This window comes from Hypanus sabinus, chromosome 23, assembly GCF_030144855.1.
Source record: "Hypanus sabinus isolate sHypSab1 chromosome 23, sHypSab1.hap1, whole genome shotgun sequence".
Lineage (NCBI taxonomy): Eukaryota > Metazoa > Chordata > Chondrichthyes > Myliobatiformes > Dasyatidae > Hypanus > Hypanus sabinus.
The window spans coordinates 11254904-11276647 of NC_082728.1; the positions used below are offsets into that span (position 1 = coordinate 11254904).

Below are 21744 nucleotides of genomic sequence, written 5' to 3' on the forward strand. Positions count from 1 at the left end.
ATTTATTTATATATAGACAATAGGAGTAGGAGTAGGTCATTCAGCCCTTCAAGCCAGCAGTACCATTCACTGTGATCAGGAGAAGTACTGGAGGATTGGAGGGTTGCAAATGTTGTTCCCTTGTTCAAGAAAGGGAGTAGAAATAACTCAGGAAATTATAGAATCAATGAGCTTGACTTCAGTGGTGGGAAAGTTGTTGGAGAAGATACTGAAGGGACAGGATTTATGAGCATTTGGAGAGACATAATCTGATTAGGGATAGTCAGCATGGCTTTGTCAAGGGCAGATCATGCCCTACGAGCCTGATTGAATTCTATGAGGAAGTACAAAACACATTGATGAAGGTAGAGCGATGGATGTAGTGTATAAGATTCCCCATGCAAGGCTCCTTCAGAAAGTAAGGGATCCAAGGAGATCTTGCTTTGTGGATCCAGAATTGGCTTGCCCACAGAAGGCAAAGGCTGATTGTAGATTGTTTGTATTTTGCATGGAGGTTGGTGACCAATGGTGTTCCACAAGAATCTGTTCTGGGACCCCTCCTCTTCGATTTTTATAAATGACCTGGATGAAGAAGTAGAATGCTGTGTTAGTAAGTTTACTGATGACACAAAGGTTGGGAGTATTGTGGATGGTCTGAAGGGTTATCAGAGGTTACAGTGGGAGTGGCAAATGAACTTCAACCCTGATAAGTGTGAAGTGGTTCATTTCGGTAAGTCCATTTGAGGACAATATAATATAAATGCTAAGACTCTTGGCAGCGTGGAGGATCTGAGAGATCTTGGGGCCCTGTTGATAGGATGTTCAAAGCTGCTGTGCAGGTTTATAGTGTTGTTAAGAAGGCATATGGAAATAAGTTCAAGACCCATGAAGTATTGTTACAGTTATATTTGACCTTGGTCAGAACCCACTTGGAGGACTGTGTTCAGTTCTGGTCACCTCACTACAGGAAGGATGTGGATACTATAGGGAGAGTGCATCGGAGATTTACAAAGATGTTGCCTGGACTGGAGGGCGTACCTTAGAGTTGGTTGAGCGTGCTTGGCCTTTTCTCCTTGGAGTGATGGAGGATGAGAGGTGAACAAAATGATGAGGAGCATTGATTGTGTGGATAGCCAGAGGCTTTTTCCCCATGGCTGAAATGGCTGACATGAGGGGGCATAGCTTTAAGGTGCTTGGAAATGGGTATTGAGGGGATGTCAGGGGTAAGTTCTTCACACAGAGAGTGGTGAATGTGTGGAAAGACTATTGAGCCTATTGAATCCAGGCTGGCTTCTTGTTGAGCAATCAGTCAGTAGTTGGCACAGTTATGAGCTCAACATTTACTCTGATAATGGAATGAGTTTAAAAAACAGGTGTCAGCTTTGTGTAAGAGAAGATTTGATTTGCATACACAAACTGACAAGTTCAGTCATGAACAGCAATGCAGTATTGGACTTTCACCCTGGATTTATGCCCAAGTTTATGTGGTTATGACTTGAACTCACTGTCTTGTGACTCAAAAGGCAAGAGTGCTCGGTGTTTTCGGGTGAAATTGTCACCATGTATATACACTCAGTAGCCATTTTATTATGTATGCCTATACATCTGATCTTTAGTGCAAATATCTAATCAGGCAACTCAGTGCCTAAAAACATGCAGACATGGTCAACAGGTTTACCAGACCAAGCTTGAGAATGAGGAAAACGTGATCTAAGTGACTTTGATCATAGAATACTTGTTGGTGCCAGAGGGGGTGGTTTGAGTAATCTCAGAAACTGCTGATCTCCTGAAAGTTTCATGCACTACAGTCTAGCTTACAGAGAACGGTGCAAAAAACAAATGACATCCAGTGGGGAATTCTGTGGGTGAGTGAGGTCAGAGGAGAATGGCCGTGGTGTGTAGAAGAACATCTCTAAATGCACATCATGTCCAAACTTGAAATGGATGAGTTACAGAAGCAGAAGACCACGAGCATACACTTTCATGGTCACTTTATTAGGTAGAGAGCCTGTACTACGTGGAGCTAGATAACTATAATGTGTCACCTCTGCGCCTACTGAAATCTAGTATTCCCTGCCTCTTTTTCAAATCCATAAGACATAGGAACAGAATTAGGCCATTTGGCCTATTGTGTCTGCTCCGCCATTCCATCAAGAATGATTTATTATCCCTCACATCTCTATTCTCTTGCTTTCTCCCTGTAACCTTTGACACCCTTATTAATAAAGAACCTATCAATCTCCACTTTAAATATACCTAATGACTTGGCCTCCACAGCCTTCTGGCAATGAATTCCACAGATTCACTACTCACTGACTGAGGGAATTCCTCATCTCTGTTCTAAAGGAACGTCCTTGTATTCTAAGACTGTGCCCTCTGGTCTAGTTTCTATAACAGAGTCAGCCTTTCTAACCTGAAACTGATCTCATCTGATATGACATGTCTGATATTCATCATCAAATTTATGTGCCATGTCATAAGATGCCAGCGATCCTGGTCTTCCATCTATCTTTAATCTGAGAAGTTCTAATAAGCTCTTCAAAACTTCTGCCTGTCCGTACCTTGATGTAACTCATGAATGTCATGTGCTATCAACTGTGACTGTTTCTCCCATCAGTTTATCCCATCATTGCAAGATGTTTGAGCTTCTTCCTCAGTACGTGTCCCAGAAATTCTAGCTGCTGTTTCCTGATTTATGATATTGGCTCTCTTCTTATTCCGGCTTTTCACAACACTTCCTCGTTCGTCACTCTGTCCTTCCACAATATTTTCATCATTCTTCTTAAAAATTACTTTTCTGCGGTTTTGAGTCTTCCCTCATTTTGCTTTGATATTGTCCAGCGTTTACTTCTATATGTTAGTGTGGAATGAAAGTAGCACCGCAACACTCGGAGTTTCATACCCATAGAAGTTATGTCATTCTTTAGTATCTTGCTCAAATGCACATTTAGCAACCCCAATCCTCCTCGTAATTTCAACATCAGCCCTACCGTCAGATGTTATCATGCTCCCTAAGTAATTGAAATTCAGTTCACATTTCTGTATTTGTGACAACCATACATTTAATCGTCTTGTGGTTAGTTAGATAGATAGACACTTTATTGACCCCAAAGGAAATTACAGTGTCACAGTAGTATTACAAGTGCACAGATATAGAAATATTAGAAGAGGAGTAAAAGAATTAAAAATAGGTAACAGTCTAACAGGAGGGGTCATCACTTCCCCAACGATAGGTTGATGCATTATAGAGCCTAATGGCCGAGGGTCAGATTGACCTCATATAATGCAGTTGTCTTAAGTCTTATTACTAAAAGTTCAAAGGTTTCCAAGGTACATTTAATGTCAGAGAAATGTATACAATATTCATCCTGAAATACGTTTTCTTTGCAACCATCCATGGAAACAGAGGAGTGCCCCCAAAGGATGAATGACAGTTAAATGTAAGAACTCCACAAACCACCCCCCCCCCCCCCCCGGCATCCACTCGCACAGGTAAGCAGCAGCAAAGCTACAATCCCCCCCTCCCACACCAGTAAAAAAAAGCATCGGCACCCACCACCGAGCACTCAAGCATGCAGGAAAGCATCAGTAAAGACGCAGATTTGTAGTACCCCAAAGACTACTCGTTTACCCGGTATTCAACATACCACAGGCTCTCGCTCTCCCTAATAAGGGAGAAAGAGGTGTCTCCGTTTCACGGTGAGAGGAGAGGTATAACAAACAACCCACTGATTTATGATGTTAAAAGTCCATTGTGTTGCTTTATCTGAGCACTGTGCCCAAAGAACTTGGGTCTATCGGCACATAGCCAGCAACCAGCTTGCTGCTTTCGATCTTCCATCTCCCATGACACACCGGATTCCAACAGAGACACCGACCTTCAGTCTGCCCTTCTCCAGGAACACAAGATCCTGGAACTCTGAAGGCGAGCTAATCTCTTAGGCCTCATCCTTGACATATCGAATAACAGCCAATTGTGAAACCCTGAGAGTGGGTCCCATTCCCGCAAAGAAACAAAGTCAGCGTGTAACTCCAGGTCAGGATCTTCAAAAGAACCATGAAAGTGGAAAATAGAGATATTAAAGATGCAAATAGGAGATTTCTATTTCTGAAGATGCAAGCAAAGGAGTTGTAAAAGTGGCTTGCAGAGGGTGGGAATCATTGTCCAGAATTGCCAGGATTTTCCGTAGGGTCCTTTGTTCTACCTCATCTTCCAGTGTGTCCACTTTGACTCCTATAACAGAGCCAGCCTTTCTAATCAGTTTATTAAGCCTGTTGGCATCACCCGTCTCCTCAGGAAGTAGAGGCAATTCTGGCCCTCTTGTACACAGCTGCTGTGTTGGTGCTCCACTCAAATCTGTCATCCAGGTGCATCCCTAGGTACTGTTACGAACCCCGTAACTGGGTTACTTACCAGCAAAGGTAGAGGCGTCCGTTGGAGTCTGATGATACTATTTTTAACAGTATTTATTAGTAAAAATACACAAAAATAATATCAAAGCAAATATACAGATGATATACGTTGTCAATACTAAACCTAAAAGTGCGGGTATAATAATAATCAATAAGAAATAAGCTCTATCGTTGTCTAGGGGATAATGAATTGTTCGATGGAAATATAAAGTTTGCTGCAGTTCACACAGGCTGCGGACATTTGGGTGTCGCTGTGTTGCAATTGTTGGAGAGAGAGAGAGAGATAGGAGAATGGGAACAGTTACCACTAAGTATTTTGCCAACCTTCCTTTATGATTTCGATCCGTCGGTGTCTCGTTGGTGTGGCCGTTCAAGTGTGACCTCTCCTTTAGCTAAACCGTTCTTCAGTGATGAGCCCGCCATCCAGGCAAGGGAGGATGCACACGAGCTCCCACCAGCTTTCGCTATAAAACGCTGTCACTGGATTTCTAGCGTTTCTCCTGGTGCGTCTGAAGGGGTGTTTTTCAGGCCCCTCTTTTATCCTCACTCACGGGGTCTCAGATGTCAATCAGGTTGGGATGATGCAATCCCTCAACCAGACCACTCTGGTTGTCCCCTGAGGGGTTTCACTGAATAATACAGTACTCAATACACAATTCCTTCTCCAAGAGACAATAGCAGTAATCAGTGGTTCTGTTCCGCTTATGTCAGGAGACATTCCAAACCTTGTGTATTCTGTGTGTGTCTCTCTCTCATTATTGACATGATGTGTATCTCTCTCATTTCCTGGGTCTCTGACCCGAAATAATAGCGATCTTGCGATTCTCAAAAAGGGGGGGTGGGCATTGGCGATTCGGGACCCTTCTGCCCATCAGATTTGCTCCACATTCGTAACAGTACTTGTAGGTTCTCACCACTTTCATGTCCTCACCATCAATAGCAACAGGGAGCAGTGAAGGCTTGGTCTTCCTGAAGACCATCACCATCTCCTTTGTCTTACTGATATTGAGCTGCAGATGATTCAGCTTGCACCATTTGACTAAGTCCTCCACCAGGGCCCGATATTTATTCTCTTGTCCTCCCTTTATACACCCAACTATTGCTGAGTCATCAGAGGATTTCTGCAGATGACGTGACTCAGTGTTGTACCTAAAGTCTGAGCTATACAGGATGAACAGGAAGGCAGCCAATAAATTCCCCTGTGGGGTCCCAGTGCTGCTTATAGCCATGTTTGACACACAGCTCTGAAGCCATGCAAACTGGTCTGTACCAGTCAGTTGGTCCAGTGTCCAGGATGCAAGGGCAGTGCCAGCTTGCATTGAATGGAGCTTTTCCCACAGCAATGAGGGCTGCATGGTATTGAAGGCACTTGAGAAATCAAAAGCATGATCCTCACAGTGCTGCCCTGTTTATCCAAATGTGAGAAGGTTCTGTTCAGCTGGGAGAAGGTTCTGTTCGCAGGGAGATGACAGCCCTGTCAACTCCAATGTGCTCCTGGTAGGCAAACTGCAGGGATCGAGGTCTGATCTGACCAGAGGTCGGAGGTGAGCCAGGATCAACCTCTCTAGGGTCTTCATAATGTGTGAAGTCAGGGCCACTGGATGGTAGACATTCAAGGCTTTTGGTTGGCCCTTCTTGGGTACTGGGACCACACATGATGTTTTGGGACCCCTTCCAGGCTGAAACTCGGATTGAAAACGTGCTGGAGAACACCACACAACTGCTCAGCACAGTCCTTCAGAACCTTGGGGTTCACACCGTCTGGTCCCAATGCTTTGCCATGTCTGAGTTTCCCCAGAGTCCTTCTCACCTGCTCAGTGGTGAAGGTGAGTCCATGGTGGAAGGTGGGGGCTGAGGGAGGTGAAGATCGGGTCGATAGCAGTTGGTATGTGGAGGTGTGGATGGTAGGTGCAGGGCAAAGAGGGGAGGTAGACAGTGGTAACCAGTGTTGTTCATCCATTGAATTGAAAAGGGGAGGAGAGGTGTTGGTGCTGAGGGAGCATTGGGTGTCTTAGCACTTGGACTGGTGTGCTGAGGGGGGTGGGGGTGTGAACAGGAGTGCAATTGTTAAACCTATTGAAGAATTGGTTTAGCTCATTAGCCCATTCACGACTGCATTCTGAGGCTCTGCGGCTAGGCTGGTTGAAGTCAGTTATGTTATTTATGCCTCGCCACACCTCTGTTTGAACAGTCTCCGGTTTCATGCTTTCATCATAATGATTTGTATCAAGAATTTCACAACATAACTCATCAAACTAATTGCAAACTGTAACTTGCATTCAATTGCTCCATGTTTTTTTCAGCAATGCAATAAATACAGACTAGCTCATTTCCTCTGGTGTTTTCCTGTTATCATATACTTCATTCAGCAAATCTGTCAATCTTTCAATCCTGAACTCTTCTGTGCTTGAATAATTTCTATAGTAATGCTATCTGGTCCTAATGCCTGATTCTTTTTCATTTTCCCCACTGTTGCTTTACTTTCTGATTGCATAATAGTAATTATTGAATTCTCTCTTTTTGTATCTTCAAACAAATCAGCAAGTCAACCATTTAGCCTGTATATCTGCTTTTTCCATGAGTGTGGATCCATATTTATCTTCAGATATCGATTAGATGTAGAATATTTAGCACCTTCTTTTGCATATTGCCAGAATTTTTTAGTTTCTGTACCTCTTCGCATTCTCCAGTTATCCATTCTTCTTTGACTTCCCTACATTTTTGCTTGATTTCTTTGTTCAAAGTTTTGTACTTGTTGGTGTTCTTTGGCATAATTTTCTGTCTTTCTTTCATTAGATCCAGAATTTCATCTGTCGCCCATCTTTTTGTTTTCGGTATCACTTCATTAGACCCATCCACCCTGCCTTTTTAAACTTCAACTGGTTTCTCCACTGTCAGAGCTTCATATCTATTCTTCACTGCTACAGTGTATTTCATCTTCATGTCCAAATCAGAATCAGTTTAATATCACCAGTGTATGTCATGAAATTTGTTAATTTATTGGCAGCATGTAATGCAATACATGATAAATATAGAAAAAAAATGAATTACAGCAAGTATATAAATTTATATTAAATAATTACATCAAAGTACATTAAAAGTAGTGTTCATGGGTTCAATGTCCATTTAGACATCAGACGGCAGAGGGGAAGAAGCAGTTCCTGAATCGTTGAGTATTTTCCTTCAGGCTTCTGTACTTCTTTCCTGATGGTAACAATAAGAAGTGGTATGTCCTGGGTGATGGGGGTCCTCATTAATGGACATTGCCTTTCTGAGGCACCGCTCCTTGAAGATGTTGTGGATACTACAGAGACTGGCACCCATGATGAAGCTGACTAATTTTACAGCTTTCTATAGCTTCTTCAGATCCTGTGCAGTAGCCCCCTGTACCAGACAGTGATCAAGCCTGTTAGAATCTCTCATGCAAGCCAGGTCTAATGGAACATGGTGAGTCTGCTTCTGGATATGCCTACTGTTGCACTGCTTTCCTGAAACACTTGATGATTGTGGTGTAGTCTGTTTGACTGTGGCTTCTGGGCTTCTCCAAGTCCACAACCTTCTTGTGTGCTGCTCAAACTATGTGTTTGTTGTTCTATGATCATTTGTCTATGAATCACTCACCTCTGTCATTCCTGGCAATATTACCATCTTGTTTTACAACTTTAGCATTCATATCCTTTATCATCAGAATGATATATTTTGTCTGATATTACATGATAATGAATAAACATGTACAGAAAAGCTTAGTATTATTTTTCTTTGTGTGTTATCAAACATTATATAAACACAGAAACACAGTAATCTTAGCAATTTCCTAAAGTACATTTGTTATTTACTGTAGGTGCACACTCAGTTCCTTTGTTGATCTGGTAGAATTCTAAACCTATTAACTTTTGTCAGAGTTGGATTGGGATAATTACGGAACAACGCTGCGCCTGAATTAAATCAACTGCTTTGATTTTTGCTCAGTCATTGTACTGTATTGGCTCTTAAAATGTAAAGTGTGCATTTGACTTCCACTTATACAGTTAATTAGTCCTATCCCTTGCAAGTCATAAGCCCATTCCTAAAACAAGTTGCCAAATGATCCTTTGATTTATTCTTTTCGAGGACTTATGACTTGCTTTGGTGCCCAAGGTCGCAAATATGCTAATTGTCATGACTTTTTGACATGCAAAGTTGCTCTTTCCCATTAGCCATCTATTAACAGAAAATTCATCAACATAGTAGTTCTATGACAGTTTGTTAAGAATTAAAGTTTAAAATTTCGTTGTCTTCACAAAGCATTCTAGTAATTTGGTCAACTTTCAGTAAACCAGATTTTGCATTTATTGTTGTGTTCCAACAGGTTTGTCTTATGTTATACAACTCAGTGCATGAAACTGTAACTGATTTCACGCAAAGCTTCCAGTTATATTAACCCCATTCACCTTTCATTCTCTTCTCTTTATACAGTCAGCCCTCCTTATCCGCGGATTCCGCATGCGCGAATTCAACCAACTGCGAATCGCGAACTCCCGGAAGTGCTCTTCCAGCACTTGTTGTTCAAGCATGTACAGACTTTTTTTCTTGTCATTATTCCCCAAACAATGCAGTATAACAACCATTTTACATAGCATTTACATTGCATTAGGTATTATAAGTAATCTAGAGATGATTTAAAGTATATGGGAGGATGTGCGTGGGTTATCATGCATCGGGATTGAAAAAAATCGGAAGTTCTCTTACTAAGTAAGTCAGAACAGGTACATCTGGTTTTATTTAGCATCAGTTAGTCAAATGTTTGTCTTAGTATATAGTATATATTTTACCTTTCTTTCCATATAAAACACTTAAGAACAAATGTTTCAGCGCTGGGCTTGGGAAATTCCTGAGTTCGATCTAGTGATAGATCGCTATGGAGTGCACTCTCCACTGTGCCGGGTTGATTTGGAGGATCAAAAACCCAAGACCCCAAAACCTAATAATTAAACCACTGCATTGCTTAGTAATAATTGTAGCTTTCATCGGGGTAGAGCCTTTCTCACTTTATCCTTTAAAATTGTTCTGATCTTTGACCGATGTAGCCTAACGCTTTTCCAATGACCGATGGCGTTTCACCTCTTTCCAATGGCTTTTCATATTTCCACTTTATTTTCAACTGTGTTTGCGATTATTTTCGTGAACAGAAACACTGCACATTCAGAGCTCTGGCGCTGGGTCCTAATGTCCACTGAAATGAGACAGGTTAAATAAGGTCTGGAGTTCCGCTAGGTCCTAAGATCCACCGGGGTGAGACAGGTTGAATAAAGGACTTGAGCATCCGTGAATTTTGGAATCAGCGAGGGGTCCCGGAACTAATCCCCCACGGATAAGGAGGACCGACTGTACCAGCTGGTTTTCTCCTCCATTCTTGGTCGTGATTCAAGGTCTTGATCGGAAATGTCAGCAGTTCCTTGTCCTGCACAGATGCTGCTCAACCGCTGAGCTCCTCTAGCAGTTTGTTGCTTCAGATTCCAGCATCTACGTTCTCTTTTGACTACATAGTAATTTTCTGTCTTAGTGTAACATGTTTCTTGTGGCATGTCTTGTCTATATTGCAGTGATAATGTTTTGGGTTGGAACAGCAACATTATTTAAAATTCTGTTTTATTTATATATGCCAAAGACTTCCACAAAGCAAAGAATTGGAATAAAAGAGGCTTTCTTTGGCTGGCTCTTGGGGACTAGTGATGTTCCTCAGGGGTTGGTGTTGGGACTGCTTCATTTTACATTACATGTCAATGACCTGGGTGGTTGAATTGATGGCTTTGCGCAACGTTTGCAGATGATTTAAACATAGGTGGAGGGGGCAGGCAGTGCTGAGGAAGCAGTGAGTCAACAAAAAAACGAACAGATTAGGAGAATGGGCAAAGAAGTGCAGATGGAATACAGTGTAGGGAAGTGTATGGGAGAAAACAAGAATATAAAAGCAAGGATGTAATGCTAAAGCTTTAGAAGGCATTGGTCAGATCACACTTCAAATACGGTGAGCAGTTTGATCTGAGAAAGGATATGTAAGAGAAAGCCTGCAGATGCTGGAAATCCGAGCAACACGCACAAAATGCTGGAGGAACTCAGCAGACTAGGGAGAATCTTTGGAAAAAAGTCCAGTTGACGTTTTGGGCTGAAACCTTTCAACAGGACTGGAGTAAAAAAGCTGAGGAGTAGATTTAAAAAGTGGGGGAAAGAGAGAGAAAGATGAAACCTATCACAACAGTAGAGGAGGCTGTGGATGGACATATTGGAATGGGAAGCGGAATTAAAATGGGTGGCCACTGGGAGATCCTGCGTGTTCTGGCGGACAGAGCGTAGATGCTTGGCGAAGTAGTTCTCCCAATCTACGTCAGGTGTCACCGATATGCAGGAGGCCACAGTGGAACGAAAGGATTAACATTCAAGGAGTGTTTGATGGCTCTGGTCCTGCACTTGCTGGAGTTTAGAAAAATGAGGGGGATATTTCATTGAAACCTATCGAATATTGAAAGGCCTATTCAGAGTGGATGTGGAGCGGATGTTTCCTGTAATGGGGGATTATAGTAGCAGTGAGCACAGCCACAGAATAGAGGGATGTCCATTTAGAACAGAGATGAGGAAAAATTTCTTTAACCAGTGGGTAGTGAATGTGTGGCATTATATTGCCACAACTGGCTGTGGAGGCCAAGTCATTGGGTATATTTAAAGTGGAAGTTGAAGGTTCTTGATTAGTCAGGGCATCACAGGTTAAGGGGAGAAGGCAGGAGAATGGGTTTGAGAGAGAGAATAAATCAGCCAAGTTGAAATAGTGAAACAGACTCAATGGGCCGAATGGCCTAATACTGCTCCTATGTCTTATGGAAAAGTTGAGTTGGTTGGGACTTTATTCACTGGAGTGCAGGAGAATGAGGGGAAATCTTATCAGGGTTTCCAATATTATGAGGATGTAGATAAGGTGAATGCAAGCAGGTTTTTCCCCTCAGGTTGGGAGTGACTAGAACTAGTGGTCATAGGTTTAAGGTGAAAGGATAAATATGTAAGGGGAACCTGAGGGGGAGCAACTACATTCAGAGAGTGGTGAGTGTGTGGAACAAGCTAGCAGCAAGAGTGGTAGATGCAGTTTAAGTTGCAACATTTAAGAGATGTTTGGATAGTTACATGGATGAGAGTAGTATGGAGGGCTGTGGTTCAGCTGCAGGTAATTGGGCCTGTACACAAGAGGAGGCTGGCATGGACTAGATGGATTAATCGGCCATTTTTGTGCTGAATATTTGATGACTCTATTAAAGGTGTTAGTTACAGTAATTTCATTCCTGCCTTAACTAATGTGGGATTGTGGCCAGATGGCCATTTTCATCAGATTGTGTGGTGTGCCTGTCATTTTCCTGCAGCATATCTCGCAGTGCACAGGGCTTGTGAATTACGACCAACTGTTCTCACCACTTGCACTATTTTAGTTCTTCTACATTAATTTTGTAGATGATACTTAACAGCATCTAATTCTAAAAAAATGTTGGATGTTGAAAAAATGTTGAAAAAAGAGGAGATTTTGAGATGTATAAAATCATGAGGGACATAAATAAGAAGAAAGTGCACATTTTTTTCCAGGGTTGGAGAATCAAGCTTGTGGGCACAGAGGAGGGACTTAATTGGAACCCAAGGGGCGACTGTCATCCTGAGGGTGGTCTGTGTATGGAATAAGGTGTCAGAGGAAGTCATTGATGCAGGTATACTGACCACATGTAAAAGGCACTTGGATGGATATTTGATAGGACAGATTTAGAGGGATATGAGCCCAGCACAGGCAAACAAAATTAGCCCAGTTGGGCTGAAGGGCTTGTTTTCATTCTGTATGACTATAAATGCAGGTATGAAAAAGAGAGGTTTTATGTCAGAAGAGGAAGAAGAATTCATATTCTCTGTTGTATTGTTTACCAAAGCAAATGTTGTAAATACAGTCAGAGTTCTACTGGTCTATTTCCCTAGGAGTGAATTAGGGAAGATCAAGGTAACAATTAAAATAGCCAACAGAAGACGGTGTTTGCTATTAAATGGAATCTTTTTCATGCTGAAAGCTCATATTCTGATGGAGAATTTATTAAGAATATTGTAGAAGTTTCTACAACTTGAGATACATGTATCACAAAACTTTAGTGACTAATGAAGCAGCTTTAGTTTTCTGAAAAACATAACACAACCAGGTGGAGACTCACAGAACTTCCGTTTCTAATAGTATGTAGCCATAATGAAGGATGTGATTTCACTGTTTATTTTGAACCATAAATTTGAAAAGAAGGTTAGTGGTAAAATTGTACTTATAAGTCTTATTGTTCTTAAACTGTAGAGTACAATTGCATACAGTTCCTTTAGATTTAGCCACCCTTGCTCTGTGTGGCAAAGAACAATATTTATTAATAATGTGCATTCTCACTCATCAACTATGGGTATTTGAATTTGCTCATAAGTCCTGGTGAAGGGTCTTGGCCTGAAATATCGACTGTTTATTCCTCTCCAGAGATGCTGGCTGACCTGCTGAGTTCCTCCTGCATTTTGTGTGTGTTTTGTCTGAATAAGCTCTTGCTGGTGTTCAAGGGATGAGAGAATATGTGATATATTTGTAATTGTCTCTTGTGAAGATTTTTAAAAAACTGCACCTAGACTATCAAAACTGGTTGCTTGCTTTGCTGTGTGGATTCCAAAAAAATTTACTTGTGTTTTTTTTTTGACAGCAACATGATCAAAGTGCCAACTCATGATGAAAATGGCTTAGACCAAAATTCCTTAAAGAAATCACAAAAAAACTTCTCCAGTAATAACGTTGCAACAAGAAACAACACAAGTACGTTGAACAAAAAGAAAGAAGTGACTGAAGAGGAAGCAGAAAGGTCAGTTTTAATCCTTAGGTCATTGAGGTTAAAAAAGCAACAGAAATCTGTAGTACCTGAGCTTGTAATCTCTAATTAGTTTGATAAAGTTGGTATGTTTTTCTGTTCCCAGAGAATTGGATATTTGACCTTCAAAATTTATTTGCTTGCAAGAATATAAGAAATAAAAGAAAGCATATTCTTAATAAGGTTCCACAAATGTGTTCTGCTATAATTTTGTTGTCTAATCCTTTGAGTCCTAGTACGTATGAACAAATTGTCAGTCTCTAGAATGACAGTCTGAATGTCGGATAATCTTTGAAGTAGAGAGGTACTGTATTTAATACTGTTGAGTTTATGTTAATTTTGTGCAGACTGATGATACTACATATCTGAGCTTCACCTGCCAGCTCCTACTAACGAAATGTAGGAAGGAAGAATCAGAAGTCAATGATAAATATCTAATCATATCAAAAATAAATCAGTGCAGAATTTGGCCAATCTGTTCTTCAAGCCTGCTCTATCATTCGAGAAGATCATGGCTGAACTTATTGTCAGCTCAACTCTAGATTCTTGCCTACTCCTTGCAATTAAGAATCTGTCTACCTCTGCTTTAAAGATATTCAAAGACACTGCTTCCACTTCTCTTTGAGTAAGAGAGTTTAAAAGATTCACACCTTTCCGAGGTTGTGTGGAAATAACCTTATCTCAGTTTTAGTGAGTGGTTCAGTTTGCGAAATCTAGTTGTAGTTTCTCCCATGCAGGGAGCACCCTTTCTTTATCCACCTTTTTGAGGTCCGTGTCTGGATCATGTGCACAGCCTTCCTGAACTCCTTGCCATTAAGATAATTTCTGTCAGGACTGTGGTTGCTGTCAAGCAAAGCTGCTTAATAGTAAAAAGGTGGATATCTTTCACTTTGCATTGTAGAGGAAACATTCATTCAAGACTAAAAGGACACTTTGAGAAAAATTTGCCCATGAACCAAACTTAATCTTCTCTATTCTGCTATAGATGGCTGTTGTTGGGTATATTCAAAGTGGAAGTTGATAGGTTCTTGATTAGTAAGGGCATCAGAAATTACAGGGAGAAGGCAGGAAAATGGGGTTGAAAGGAAAAATAAATCAGCCATGATTGAATGATGGAGCAGATTTGATGGGCTGAATGGTTTAAATCACCTCCTATGACTATGGTCTTGTAGTCAATACAATAATTATTACTATTTTTGAGGATTAAATGTATTTGCCATATATATTTGTATATAGAGTGAATTCCAGTTAATTGGACCATCGGTTAATTGGGGCAGCTGCTTAGGTGGGACAACTCTTGAAGAACAAAAACTAATCAAGAAAATAGCCAGAATTCCCTTCATTTATTTGGGATACTACGCCACTTAATTGGGACAGAAGGCTTGCTGAACAGCGTCTACCTAGTGTCAGTTGCATGTACGTGTGTGGCGGTAGACTGCACACTGATTAGAGCAAACAGTTTTTAAATGGAGTCAGTTGTGTGTGGTTGTGTTCAGAAGCAGTGATTTTTGTCACTGATAGTTGGTGAGAAATAAACAGTAAGACAATTCAGAGCTGCTTTGCTTACTGCAAGCATTCAGGCTTGGAGATATCAAAAATGGCTGTTAGACAGTACAGAGCAAACTGTTTTTAAGTAGCATTAGCTGTGCGTGCTTGTGTTATATTATCCATTTGGCCACATGGATTTGGAAAAACAGGGATTTAAAATTTTTTTGATGATTTCAATTTTTAGTTTGACTTTCTGCAGGAAGGCAACAAAGGTAGTCCATTATCTACACCAGGAGTAAATGCTTTTGTTCATTTACAGTTAATCAAAAGAACATGGCAGTGATGTACTCTTCCATCGAGAGTTATTAGGAATTAATAACAGTTTTATAATGCTGCAGTGGTGTTGGTAGTGTTGTAATTTGTTCTGTATTTCATTTAAATGCATAATTTGTCACCTATTTATTATAGTTTGTCTTTGTCTTTTAACTATTTCCATGAAGCATCGGTTAATTGGAGCAGCCATTTAATTGGGCCAAAATGTACTGGTGCTGATGTGTTCCATTTATCAGGTGTCCACTGTATTAGGAATTTGCAGTTAAAGTACAAAAATGGAATAAAATATGCATAAATATCAGCATGTATTTACAATATAAACAGCACTGTAAAAAGTGTTTTAAAGTGTTCACAGTATCTTTCCCAGGCCTTAACTCCTCCTCTGTGCCAGATGCTCATTGTCCTCAATGCCTCAATATTTCAAACAAATTTATCTACCATTCACTCTAATGATTCAGCTTCCACAGCTCCCTATGGCAGAGAATTGTAGAGATTCACTGCCCTCTACAGATATTTCTGCCTACCTCAGTTTTAAATGAATAACAGCCCATTACTTTGAAACAGAGTTCCCCTTGCTTCTAAATCGGAGTTGACACATTTTGCAAGTTCAAATCGGGGTTTCGCATACACTGCTAACGGTAGGAAACTAAGTAAATTTGATGAGATCTTCGAGGTTCAAATCCATAGTTACCCTGAAGTTGTAATACATGTTGATAGGGTGGGGCAGAAAGCATATGGCATGGGGCATATAAAGATTGGGACATCATGTTGCAACTTTATAAAATGCTGGTTAGGCTGATTTTGGAATTCTGTATGCATTTCGAGTTGCCACACTGTGGGAAGGATACAATTGTAGTGGTGAGAGTGTAGAGGGAATTCATGGGACGCTGCCTGGATTGGAGAGATTGAATAGGTTGCTCTTATTTTTTTGTGGTGCAAAGGAGGCTGAGAGGTTTAAAAAAATTATAATAGTCGTAGATAGTCATTTGAATCTTTTGTCCGTGATAGGGATATCAAACACAGGAGGCTGTATGTTTAAAGTGAGAGGAAGGAATTTTAAAGGGCATCCTCAGGCAGAATAATAACATGGGAGATTGTTTTGTCAACAGCATTGGTTTGGTGTGGAAAGTACAGGGTTTGGATCAGCCATGATTAGGTAAAATTTTGACTTTATACCTAAACAGACCTTGAGTACAATAAAATTGAGCAGCTTCTTTCTGGTACTTAGAGGAATAAGAAGTTTTTTAATGATATTTATTTTAAATTGTCAAGTTTAAAGTCAGATGAATTTTTTGCTTTCTACCCAAAAAAAATTATTTTTTTATTTTAGAGGTTCTCTGCATTTTCCATATTTTACTTAATAATTCTCTAGATAAACAATATTGTTTTGAAGTAACATTTGATGTACTTGTGGCTCCATTCAATTGTGAGTTGATTGGTGTGGTAGTGCAGTAATCTGAAAATGCCCATGCTAACAGAACCTTATAGCCTACCTAAACAGTGAAAGGACTTTGAGTTAATTATCTCTAAATATGTTTTTCTACCATTCTTAGAATCCAGTACTTAAACCTTAATGATAAAAAGGACTTTACCCAAGTGCTACAGAACGATAATCCAGCTATCACTCATCCTGATTTTGGGTATGCACAGTTTTACATGAAGGAGTGTGTTTTTTTGTGGTATTGTGCTGATAGCTAGATTTTGTAGTGCACATTCTAGCTGATGCCTGTGCTTTGCAGAATATATATAACATTGTTTTAGTGTTTCCTTGCTGTTTTTTCTAGGTCTGTTTGTTTAAATTTTTCTTGATTGGGATTTTCTTATTTTTGCAATACATTCTAAGCTAGCATCCAGTTGTACAATGCTGTAAGTTCCCTGCAGCTGGGTCTGATAATGGTGAAAATGATGGGCTGGAATCTCTCCTTGTGCTTTTCCATTTGCCTGCTGTTTCTCTGAGCTGTAGGAATAAATTGGGAAAGTAGTCTGGTGACTCTCAAAGTCAGGGCTTGACTTAAAATGCCTCAGTCTACATTGATCATCAATAGGTTGAAAGACCATTAATTCTGAAGTGAACAGGACTTGAGAGACACAGGTAAAATATTTGTAGAAATCTTCTTTTAGTAATGATCTGATGTGAGGTTTTATTTCTTTCCGTCATCTGATTTACTCTGTGAATACTTCACAATTAGGCCATTGCAGGAATCCTGGGGAGTGAATTTAATGTGGGTGATCATATTAGAAATTGTTATCAAGATGGATTCCTATTTTGAATTTTCTGTTTCATCTAAAAATGTCTGTTTAACACCATAAGCAAAATTAAAATAGTTCCATGGAATATCTCTCCATAATATATTACTGTTGCAGCACTATAAAGGCTTTACATGACACAAAATTTATGCTGCTCTTGACCTCTTGCTTCCAGACCCTGAGACTAAGTGTCCTGGTATTCACAGCCTTCTGTGACCAACACAGAATTTTGTGTTCCACCTCAGATTTATTGTACTTTATGCTAAATGGAGGTGGATGCCAGAAGTAAAAAAATTCAGGAACTTGGGAATATTCTTTAGAAAGGAGTTAGGAATGTCATGCTGGGTAAATTGGTCACGTTATTGACAAGAGTTTAATCAGACCAATTTAGATTTTGAGGTGGATTTGTGTATCTACATGAAGCAATAATTATTGTTGGTTATTGTAGCATGCCTTGGAAAATGCGGTGTAATTGCTTCATTCTGCAATGTATGGTGTGTTTAAGAAGAAAGCGCACAGGCAAATTGTTCATGGTACTTCAGAGCAAAAACTTGGCTAAGGAATCATGAGCTGAATGAATAAAAAAAAACCTCTGTAAATCAGCACACAGTGGGAAGAAAGGAGTTATTTTTTTCTAAAATGGGAAACGATGAATTTCAAATTGTTTTAAAAGAACATGCTTTTTGTCATTCCCTCTACCCACAACAGATTTATACAGCATGTGAGTCATGCAGCGATTACCATTCAGCGATGGTACCGACGGCATTTCCAGAGGCGCAGAGCAGGTCAAGCTGCACTTAAGCGACTTCTTGCTTCAAAAAAACAGGTGCTAACAAACATTAGTAAGGTGATTTGTCAGATAATTTGCAGCATACTAGATATTGGCATTTAATTCATTCGAGCTGTCTACAGTGAATGTGGGGAATATTGTGTGATAAAAGATCTCAGTTCATCTCGTTCACCCTCTGTTACCCTGGCAGTTGCATGATATAGTACTATTTATTATTACCTTATATTAACAATCAATAGCTGTCAATTAGAATACTACAGATTTGGTTATGAGACAAGTACATTGTAAAAAGCTTGGAGAAGCATAGCTCCAAGCTAGGCACAAGATACTCTGTTAGAAATTTAGAGCAATACACAAAATCTGGAGGAACCCAGTAGCTTAGCCAGCATCTATGGAAGGGAATAAGCAATTGACGTTTTGGATTGAGACCCTTAATCAGGACTAATGAAGGTTTTTGGCATGAAACATTGACTCTATTCCTCTCCATAGATACTGCCTGACCTGCTGAGTTCCTCCAGCATTTTGTGTGTTGCTAGCTCCAAGATAACATGCTTTTTCAAAGCAATCTCTATGTCTCCTTATCTTGAGTGCTTCATTCAGAAAGACTTTTTGGAAATTATCTACCTTACATTTTAATCAGCTAGTGCATTTCTTCATCTCCCCATGGAGTCACACTGTTTTTTAGATGTATGCTGAATTAATGTTGCCAGAGTGGTTTTGCTTGTTCACCTTTCAAATGCAGCATGTGTCCTGTGTTGTGGACACAATGGAACAGTTTGATGATTTGCCTTATCTAACCCTTGCTAAATGTCAAGTCTCTCACAAATATTAGAACTAGTAAGGTCAGTTGTAAACTAGTAAATGTCATAGCATGGTAGCAATACAGGAGATCATTCAGTTCATTCTGGTACTCTGAAAGATCACTTACTCATTGTCCCACTTTTACATCCTTTCATAGTCAGATCTTGTTCCCTTCCAAAAGCCATGATTGAATCTGAGTCTTATCAACCTCTCAGCTTGTTAATCACTGTGTCTGTTTTCTTCTTTATTAAAGATTAGGTTGCCTTTTGATATCAGCTCTTCTGCCATTGGAAATAGTTTCTTTCTGTTTAGACCACTTATTCTGTTGAGTACAGTGATCACATCTCTTTTCAGTCTCCTTTGCTCAATGGGAAAAAAAGTCCCACTTTTTCCAGATATTCCCTATGTTTCTTTGATTCATGGACCACCCTTCAAATTGAGGAACATTTTAACTTCCAAGGAGCATGAAGCACTGGCAAAGGATGGTTATCTGTTTTATTTGGGGAATGGGGGAGGGATTATTGTCCTAGAATCCCCTACCAGTGGATATAACTTTGCCATATCTAATCTGTTCGGGCCTTTCAACATTTGGGATGTTTCTATGAGATCCCCCCTCATTCTCCTGAACTCCAGGGAATACAGCTGCCAGGTGTTCCTTGTACAGTAACCCTTTCATTCCTGGAATCATTCTTGTGAGTCTTCTCTGAACCCTTTCCAATGTCAATATATCCTTTCTAAAATAAGAAGCCCAAAACTGCACACAATACTCCAAATGTTGTCTCACGAGTGCCTTATAAAGCCTCAACATCACATCCCTGCCCTGCTGTTATATTCTGTACCTCTAGAAATGAATGCCAACATTGCTTTCACTTTCTTTAACATTATTTAACATTGTTGGCATTCCTTTCATGAATTATGTTTTCATCAAAATTTGTTTCTAACTTAATGAAAACTACAGGATATTGGTGGTGCATGGATAATTGTATACTAAATTGGGGATGCTATTACAGCGCCAGCAACCTGGGTTAAATTCTACTGCTGTCTGTAAGGAGCCTGTACCTTCTCCCTGTGACAATGTGGGTTTCCTCCGGGTGCTTCTGTTCAAAGGTTCAAAGGTCCAATTTAATGTCAGAGAAATGTATACAATGTACAGGCTGAAATGCTTTTTCTTTGCAAATAACCACAAAAACAGAGAAGTGCCCCAAAGAATGAACGACAGTTAAATGTGAGTATCCCAAAGTCTCCCCCCAGCTCCCCCCTCACGTGTGTAAGTGGCAGCAAGCAACAATCCACCCTCCCCCCACTGGCAAAAATAGCATCGGCACCGCTACCAAGCACTCAAGTGTGAGCAAAGCAATTATCAAAGACACAGACTTGCAGTTACCCCAAAGACTTTGCGTTTCATCCGGCATTCGACATACCACAGGCTCTCTCTCTCTTTCTCCTTAATAAGGGAAAGGGAGGTGTCTCCATTTTCCCAGCAAGTGGAGAGACATAACAAACAACTCACTATATTTTTATGATGTTAAAAGTCTGTTAGGTCGCTTTTTTCGAGCTCTGTGCCTGAAGGTCGCAAGAACCCGGGTCTTTGGGCACACTGAGGCAGTAGATTTTCTGACTCCCCTGACAACACACGGGTCTCCTGCCTTGACACCGACCCTTGATCTGCCTGTCTCCAGAGCCTCGAGATCTTGGGCTTTCAAATACGAGCCAAACTCTCAGGCTGAACCCTTGGTGTGCCGAACAATGGTCAATCCTGAAACCCCAAAACAGGTCCCATTCCTTCAAAGAACCAAAGTCAGCGTATAACTGCAGGTTAGGGACTTCAAAAGAACCCTGAAAGAGTAAAATAAAGATAGGAATAGAGCTGTTTACGAAGATGCAAGCAAAGTACTTGCCATCTTAACTCCGCCTCCGTCTCCGTCATCCAAAACTGTATGGGTTAGTCGGCAAACAAGACAAAATCTGCAAACGCTGGAAATCCAAGCAACACACACAAAATACTGGAGGAAATCAGCAGGCTAGGCAGTGTCTGTGGAAAAGAATACAGTCGACATTTTGGGCTGAGACCCTTCGTCAGGTCCTGTTGAAGGGTCTTGGCCCGAAACGTCAACTTTATTCTTTTCTGTAGATGCTGCCTGGCCTGTTGGGTTAGTAGGCAAATTGGTCACATGGCTGTAATTGAGCAGTGTGAGCTGGTTGGATCAGAAGGGTCTTTTACCGTGCTGCATTGCTAAATTAAGAAAAATAACTATTACTGTAGGCTGAATTTTCATTATTTCTCAGCTGCCTGAAATTGCAGTTCAGTTGGCAGGTAAAACATTGTGCTTCACTAATAATGCGTTGGTACTTTTACTGTCAGGAGAAAGAACAAGAAGTACCAGCTGAGAGTATGCAAGAGTACCAGAGGAGAAAAAGTGAGGAGAGAAGAAAGATCCGTGAAGAGAAAGCTCGACAGGCTCGGAAGGCAGCCATACAGGTACTCCACACTCTTGTTATAGTATGTTCCTGTTTCACACTAATTTTATCTCTCAGAACTTTAGACTATTTGACTCCAATAGCCTTTTTAATGTGATTATGATACAAACAGTTTGATAACGTCAGTTTAAGTTTCTTCATCAAGGAATACAGTACTGTGCAAAAGTCTTAAATTTCAGAAGTTTGAAGTATGTATACTATATACAACCTTGAGATTTGTCTCCTTACAGGCAGAAATTCAATAACAATAACAAAGAAATTCAATAGAGCCCATGAAAAGAAACACCCGATGTACAAAAAAAATCCAAATCATGCAAACAATAAAAATAA

The 21744-nt window shown here is 40.3% G+C and overlaps 1 protein-coding gene across 7 annotated transcripts in view; it reads left to right on the forward strand.

Annotated features, from left to right (window-relative positions):
• Positions 1–21744, forward strand: part of cep131 (centrosomal protein 131) — a 147429-nt gene that overhangs the window by 34439 nt on the left and 91246 nt on the right. For 6 of the 7 annotated variants that reach the window (XR_009507578.1, XM_059948375.1, XM_059948374.1 and 3 more), the window contains 4 exons: positions 13116–13271; positions 16652–16738; positions 18054–18171; positions 21299–21415. Coding sequence is in view for 6 of the 7 variants with exons in the window: in XM_059948375.1 (XP_059804358.1) it covers positions 13116–13271; positions 16652–16738; positions 18054–18171; positions 21299–21415 (478 nt within the window). In the remaining variant the exon portion in view is untranslated. The remainder of the gene's footprint in view (positions 1–13115; positions 13272–16651; positions 16739–18053; positions 18172–21298; positions 21416–21744) is intronic. The other variant, XM_059948376.1, reaches the window with a different exon arrangement.